The 8,620-nt window shown below is 36.0% G+C and overlaps 1 protein-coding gene across 1 annotated transcript; it reads left to right on the top strand.

The window, feature by feature from the left end:
- Window positions 1-2,371: 2,371 nt before the first annotated feature.
- On the top strand, window positions 2,372-3,307 carry LOC100155936 (olfactory receptor 4F15-like). The gene has a single exon (XM_001929411.1). The coding sequence runs from the start codon at window positions 2,372-2,374 to the stop codon at window positions 3,305-3,307; it is 936 nt and encodes a 311-aa protein (XP_001929446.1).
- The last annotated feature ends 5,313 nt before the right edge of the window (window positions 3,308-8,620 follow it).

The raw sequence follows: 8,620 nt of genomic DNA, 5'->3' as shown, positions 1-8,620 counted from the left end.
ACAATAAAAGAAGAGCGAAGTATAGGAGAAAAGGTGAGAGCTTTGTTATACATTTATTAGGAATGCATTCAGCTTTAAGTAACAATTCCTTATTTATAGTCCCATAAACAAAACAAGGTTTTATGTTTTTTCACATTATAAGATGTCAGAAGGTACAGCATTGCTAACATCAGTTAAAGATTTTTTAGACTGTACATACTATCATTTTTTGCTGTTCATACTATCATTTTTAACATGTAGGCATCTATCACATTAACATTGAAAGCAGGGAAAAGAGCCTTCTCCACTTTGAGATATTTATTTTAATTTAGGAAAGAAAACTTTTCACGGAATACATTGTTCTCTATCTCATCAATCAAATCTAGGTTACATGCCCTTCTTAAACCAATCCACGGCCAATGACACTGGATTATCATGTTTCCTCTGGTGGCAAGGATAAGGATTTACCTTCCTTTGAATCTGAGAAATCTCTACCAAATATCTAAATACGTAGGTATTCTTATCCAGAAACAATGATGAAAAAGACTTGGGGATAGGAAACATAAATAGCAACCAATTACAGAAGAAATTTTTTTTAAATGGATGATTAATCGTATCCAATTTGAAGAAGGAGTAAGCAGGATAAAGACTGAAAAGTGATTACTATATATGATATTTTTACAGACTACTGTATGCTGAAGATTTTCTGGTGTGGAAGCTAGCCTTGGTTTGCTTCAAAAAATTGGAAATATAAGTTAAAATAAACTTACTTGTGAGGGGTTTGATAGATAAAGGGAAAATCAGAAGGAATTACCACCATTCTGTCCTTGACAGATTTGATTTTGAAGGAGAGTTTCTATGTGTAATTGATTGAGGGAAGTGAGAAGTTGGGGTAAAGGAAACAGGTTAATTGATGCTTCTAGACCCTTGGGACGATTTAAAGTATATTTGGTGGTGCTGGACTTGAATAATGTTTGGAGCATGCACTCTGAAACCCTACAGTTCTTAATCCAAGTCCTGGCTTTGCCACTTTATCCGAGACTCAGTTTCTTCATTGGTGAAATGGGTATAATAAAACTGAACCTCTCTTATGGAATCACTAGGAGATTTGAAAGAAATGTACTTAACACAATTCTCTGAGTGTAGAAGACACTCAAATTATCTGTGATCATTATAATTGATTCTTAATCATTAATTGTCATTATATTTACTAATATTTACAATCAGGTACCTAAAATTTTACTTTTTTTTTTTTTTTTTTTTGTCTTTTTGCCATTTTCTTGGGCCGCTCTTGCGGCATATGGAGGTTCCCAGGCTAGGGGTCGAATCGGAGCTATAGCACTGGCCTACACCAGAGCCACAGCAACGCGGGATCCGAGCCGCGTCTGCAACCTACACCACAGTCACAGCAACGCCGGATCATTAACCCACTGAGCAAGGGCAGGGACCGAACCCGCAACACCATGGTTCCTAGTCGGATTTGTTAACCACTGCGCCACAATGGGAACTCCATAAAATTTTACTTTATTTTAGTTTCTAATTAATACATTTACTAAAAGTGATCATGGACCAAAGATGAAACATGCCATGAACCAAGTGTTATAATTATTAAATCTTGGGAGTTCTCTGATGGCCTAGCGGGTTGAGGCTCCTGTGTTCTCACCGCTGTGGCTCTGGTTGCTGCTGTGTGGCGTAGGTTTAATCCCTGGCCCAGGAATTTCCACATACTGCCTGTGTGGCAAAAAAGAAAAAAAGAATACAAAAAAAAAAAAAAAAAAAGAGAGAGAGAGAACCTGAAATAAACGTTGCAACTCTCATTTAAAAAATAAAAAATAAAAAAAATAAATAAATTTTGTCATCTGAGTTCCACTTAAATTTTAAAAGCCTATGGTAAGGAGTTTGGGAATATGTTCAAGTACTTTTGTTCTGGTGATCTCTATAAGCTCAGTGAAGTAAAGGAATATTAATGGGGTAAGAAAGGTCCAGATAAGATCATGTAGAATTGGTGTAAAAGCACTATTAATAGCAGTGTGACCGAAGAGATGATAATCATTTGGTGTGAGGACACTTGGGGCAAGTGTCAGAAAAATGATCCAAAATTTTTGAAAAAAGAAATTTAAAAAGAGATTTAACTGTGGGAGGAAAATTAAAGTAACTCTTTTTGGCTCTATCTGCACATCTTTACAGTCACATTTTTCCCATATATCCCCAACAGTACAATAAATTTGTTGCCAAGCCTATTTGTTACAAAATCGTCATTTCTCTCTTCTCATTGATTATATCTAACTTAATTAGCAAAGAAAATAGAAAATACATGTTTTTGCCAGTGATGCTTATTCTTTTTAATTTTTATCCTCAGGTCACTTGAAAATCAGCTCTTCAGTCCCAGTCAATGGGTGGACTAAATGATTCTGTGGTCACTGAGTTTGTATTACTGGCCCTTTCTTGTTCTTGGGAGAAAAAAGTTTTTCTCACATTGATATGTTCTTTGCTCTATTTAGGGGTCATCTTGGGAAACCTTTTAATTTTGTTTTTGGTAATTTTTGACTCTCACTTACATTCTCCTATGTACTTCCTACTTGTGAATCTGTCCCTCATTGACGTGGGTCTTTCCTCTACCACCGTCCCCAAGATCATCACAGACCTTTTAAATGATGACACAGTAATCTCCTTCCAAAGTTGTATGACACAGATATGTTTCATTCATACGATAGGAGGAGCGGAGATGGTATTACTCATAGCCATGGCATTTGACAGGTGCACAGCAATCTGCAAGCCTCTTCACTACTTGAAAATCATGAATCCTAAAACATGTGTTTCATTTGTAATCACTGGCTGGGTAACTGGGGTGATCCATGCTATGTCTCAGTTCTTATTTGTTATAAAGTTGCCATTTTGTGGGCCTAATAAAGTGGACAGCTTTTATTGCGACTTTCCTAAGATTATAAAACTTGCATGCACAGATGGAGCCGAACTTGAGTTTATCGTTACTGCCAACAGTGGCTTCATGAGTATGGGCACCTTCTTCCTGCTAATCCTTTCCTACTCCTTCATTTTGATCACTGTCTGGAAACGTTCTTCAAGAGACCTATCCAAGGCATTTGTCACTTTGTCATCTCACATCACTGTGGTCTTTTTGTTTTTCACTCCATGCATGTTTCTCTATGTCTGGCCTTCTGCTCCACCATCACTTGATAAAAATCTGTTCATTGTTGACTTTGCTATTACTCCTGTCTTGAATCCTGCCATCTACACATTGAGGAACAAAGACATTAAGGTAGCAATAAAAAGATTGTGTAAAAAGATATCTTACTCTAGATTTTGTTAATCACATCTTTTTCTGAAGCTTCAAAATTGTGTATCAAGTAGGTCCATCTCCAGTAGGCACCTCAAATTCATCAAATCCAGAATAAGTGCATTATCTGCCATCGTAACCTGCTACTACTTTACCTGTGGAGTTTAAGACTGTTAGCACTACCATCATGGGGAATGTAAACGCATCATATTAAGAACTGATATTCTTACAGAGAACAGCATGGTCTGACAGAGAACATTTTAATTTTAAACTTTGGGTTATTTTTCAAATAAAGAGATATATACTAGCACTGTTTATGTTATTCATACGGACTAAAAGTAAACTTTAAATTTGTTGTGATGAATGTCAAGAATCATCACATTGAATTATTGTATTATTAAATATGTGGTCCCAGAATGCCCTTAGTGGCTCAGGGGAAACAAATCTGACTGGCATCCATGGGGACACAGGTTCAATCCCTGGCCTCGCTCAGTCGGTTGAGGATCCAGCATTGCTATAGGCTGTGGTGTAGGTTGCAGACGCAGCTTGGGTCTGGCGTTGCTGTGGTGTGGTGTAGGCCGGCAGCTGTAGCTCTGATTTGACCCCTAGCGTGGGACCTTCCATATGCCATGGGTACGGCTCTAAAAAGATATAAATAAATAAATAAACAAACAAATAAATGTGTAGTCCCAATGGCTTTATTGTTATTTTAAATAGACAAACTCTGAATGCAAGTTTTTATTTGGAAAGTTTTCCTAGAAGACATTGGTTCAGAAATGAGGACATGAGACAGAGAAGGGAAGGATGGCACTAAAGGGTATGTTAACTGGTATCCTACTACTATGAAAAAATGAAGGACACTGTGACCCTTTAAGAAACTGTATAGATTCTATAACTTGCAGCTATCCTACTTGAGAAGCAAGGAAGCTGTGTGTTTCTATATTGGTGCAGCTCTAAGGCATTAACTCCATGGCAGTTCTGGGCTTCCCCACAAGGTGGGTTGAGCACTTATTTATTTATTTATTTATTTATTTATTTATTTAAGGCTGCTCCTGCAACATATGGAAATTCCCAGGCTAGGGGTCAAATTAGAGCTGCAGCTGCTGGCCTACACCACAGCCACAGCAACACCAGATCTAAGCTGTGTCTGTGACCTACACCACAGCTCACAGCAAGGCTAGATCCTTAACCCACTAAGTGAGGCTAGGTATCAAAACTGCATCCTCATGGATATGAGTTGGGTTCATTTCCACTGAGCCACAACGAGAATTCCTGAGTACTTCTGACATCCAAAAAAAAAAAAAAAAAAAAAAACCCTCAGGCAGAAAGTCTCTGGAACTTATGTTATAAAACAACCTATATTTGTGGGAATATTAAGTGCAGGGTGACCTGTGTGAGGAACCAAGGGCCTCAGATACACTCCACATATTTCCATACTTAGATGTGCTCATGTTCCATGTAAGTTTACACCATCATTAATTTTTCGAACATGGGGGTGTGAATGGTACAAGTGTTTATAGGTCCTGTCACTGCATGTACTGCATGTACCTAAGATGATATTTATCATCCTCATGTTTTTATTTTTATTGAGATATAATTTATTTACAATATTAGTTTCAGATGTACAGCATAGTGATTCAGTATTTTTGTAGATTATATTCCATTTTAGGTTATTGTAAGATAATGGCTATAATTCCTGTGCTATACAATACATCTCTGTTGCTTATCTATTTTATTCATAGAAGTTTGTATCTGGTATCCATCATCTTTCTCTTCCACAGCCTGCTCTAGATTCCCCTCACATTTATCCAACACTTCTGCTGATCAAGATCACCTGCCCAGATCCATCTCTTCCTATCTGAGCAGCCTGAGTCCAGGAATACCATGCTTCTGTCAGACTGTACTTTTTGCAACTGCCCATTTACAATTGTCATAAATCGCTATTGATGCAAGTGTAACAGCAACTCTATTTCTTCATGATAATGAAGGTTAATTATACCTGGCATAATAGAAATGTATTTCTTGTCTGATGGTCTTCAAACACAAGGAAATAAAAATGACTGGGGAGAAACTAAAACTTCAGGTAAACTGGAATATTTACTCTGTCCCCAGAAAAAACATTCTTCCCACCCAGCAGAGGTTAAAGTTATAGGTCCTGAAAGCTCAAATTCTCCAAAGAAGTGATGGTGAATCAAGCCACTCTCACCATTTACCACTGTTTTCCAAACCTATGCATTCTGGGACACAAACCTTACAATGTCCATTGGTTTAAAGTATATATCACATGTTAAAACACAAAGTATTGTCCCTAAACTGGTATTAACTTGCACCTTTATTTGCACCTTTAAAAATTATCCCCATGTTCTATCAGCTAACAGCTTCTGTTTATTGAAACCTCAGTAGATCACTCGGTTGTATGCTCATTTGTACTTTATTTATTGTAAAGATATTCTTTTGCCCTAAGCAATGTTATGAAGGGCATTAGGTATGCTCTATGTTTTTGGATTATCTGACAGCCAAGGTGCTGCGGTAAGAATCACTAAAGCCATACCTGGAAAAGATATTTATCCTGGCAAGAACAACTTGCTGTTTTTCCAGCATTGGAGGGATCCAATGTAAATAACTTGCCATCAAGTTGCTGAATAAATGCCTAAATGTATGAAACTATATCGAGCACTGAGCATCCACTCATATGTGGTTCTGAAAGCTCAAACATTTAACAGTGGCTGTAGCTATAACTGGCTTAGTGAGAAGAGACCATGCTGAAAGAACCCAGGGAATGGCTTCATTCTGGCCATTTAAAATTATTTAATTCATGGGCTCACTGTACAAGAGAAAAACCACAGAGAGACTTCCTATTTGCTATTTATAACTTCTTCATTCATGGATCATTTGTGGAAGCACTGAAGTCCCTGATCCAGATTATCAACTCTGCTATTTAATACTAATCTTGGAGTACAGTGAGATAAGGAACATAAATAAGAAGTATATGTGCCTTTCTTCTTGCTTTCTTCTGGTTAAAGGAACAATGATATCACATCTCACCATGGCCCCGAGTGTAACTAACCACTATCCATTTTAAGTGACAATGTCACAGTTATACAGCAATTATAAAACTGACCCACACTAGTGAATATAAATATCACAGACTATAGTCATTTGACAATTACCAGCAAAGTGCTAGTTTAATTGTTATTTTTGCTTTTCCTAAATACATAAAACAGAAGATAGAAAAACTAACCCACATGTTATGAAATGGAGGAAGGAAATCAAATATCACCTCCAGAAACTAATAAATTAGCAACTAGGAAGGATTTAAGGCAGGAAATCTGTGATATTAAATGTATATTCATAATAATGATACTATCATTGGAATGGTAAAGTAAGCCCACAAGAGATCTATGTTTTATCTTATAATAAAGGTTGCTTCTCAAAACAAAGGTGGATAAAAATAATTACAAGTAATTATTCATTTGAACAAACCAAAAAAGAGGTATAAATGGTATACTAAGAAAGAAGGTAAATGGAATCATATAAAATGCTCAATTAAAACAAAGATAGGAGAATAAAAGGTGGAAGACAAAAGTGAAAACAAAGAACAAGGGTCAAAAATAGAAAACTATAACAAATATGGCAGATATTAATCTATTATATAAATAAACACTTTGAATGTCATAGTTTAAATGCATTAGTTAAAAGACAGAGATTGCCAGAGTGGATCAAAAACCACAATCTAACTATATGTTGTCTACAAGAAGTCCACTTTAAATATAAAAACACATATAGATTAAAAACAAATGGATGGAGAAAAATATACCACACTAGCACATATCAAAGGAAAGCAGGAGTAGCTCTATTAATTTCAGAAAGAGTAGACTGTAAAGTAAGGAAAGTTATCAGGGATAAAAAAAGGTATTACATAAAGATAAGGGGGTCCATTCTTCAAGATTTTGTAACAATTTTTAAAATGTGTGAAACTAAAAACAGAGCATGAATCTACATGAGGCAAGAACTGATAGAACTGCAAGGAAAAATAGATGAATCCACTATCATAGTTGGAAACTTAAATACCCCTCTCTCAGAAATGGACAGATCCAACAGGCAGAAAAACAGTAAGGATAGAATTGAACTTTAAAAACACCGTCAGGGAGTTCCCATCATGGAGCAGTGGAAATGAATCTGATTAGGAATCCTGAGGTTGCCGGGTTCGATCCCTGGCCTCGCTTAGTGGGTTAAAGATCCGGCATTGCCATGAGTGTGGTGTAGGTCACAAATGTGGCTCGGATCTGGCATTGCTGTGGCTGTGGTACAGGCCGGCAGCTACAGCTCCTATTACACCCCTAGCCTGGGAACCCTCATATGCCGCGGGTGTAGCCCTAAAAAGACAAAAGACAAAGAAAAAGAAACACTGTCGATTAAATGGATATAATTGACATCTGTAGATTGTCAATTCTTCTCAAGATCACTTGAAGCATTACAAAGATAGACCACAATTTGGTCCATAGAACATACTCTAGCAAATTTAAAATTAGAGAAATCATACACTGTCTGCTTTCAGAACATAAGGAATGAAACTAAAACTCAATAACAGAGAGATAACTTAAAAATCCCAAAATATATGGATATTATACAACACATTTCTAAATAACACATAGACAAAGAATAAGTCTCAAGATAATGTTTTAAAAATATTTCAACAAAATGAAAATAAAAATACAACTTATCAAAAATTCATGAGACAGTGAGAGCAGTGATTACAAGGAAATTTATGGCATTGAATAAATGTATTAGAAAAGAAGAAATATCTAAAATCAAAGTTTCCACCTTAAGAAACTGAAGGAGGGAAAAGCAAGGCAAAAACATAATAAAATAAATAAATATAAGAGCAAAAATCAATGAAATTGAAAATAGAGAAAATTGATGAAACCAAAATTTGTTCCTTAAAAAGATCAATAAAATTGATAAGTTTCTAGTAATGCTAACTAAGAAAGGGAGAGTACCCAAATTACTAATATCCTCAATTTAAAAGAGAATATCACTATAGATCCCACAGACATTAACAAATAATAAATACTATGCCCACAACCTTGATAACCTAGTAGAAATGGACCAAATTTCATGAAAGTCACAACTGGCCAAACTCACACAAGAAGAAACAGACAATCCAGTAGGCCTATATATAATAAATGGAAACTGAGCTAATACTTAATAAGCTAAAAATACAAAATTCTTCAGGTCACATGATCTATCAATTCTACTTACAAGTATGTATCCAAAGGAAAAAAAGGACACTAATTAGAAAAGCCTCTCTAGCACTGGGATATCTAGTCACTTATGATGGAGTGT

Source organism: Sus scrofa, unplaced genomic scaffold (genome assembly GCF_000003025.6).
Source record: "Sus scrofa isolate TJ Tabasco breed Duroc unplaced genomic scaffold, Sscrofa11.1 Contig2372, whole genome shotgun sequence".
Classification (NCBI taxonomy): Eukaryota; Metazoa; Chordata; class Mammalia; order Artiodactyla; family Suidae; genus Sus; species Sus scrofa.
This window is presented reverse-complemented; position numbering and strand designations above follow the sequence as displayed.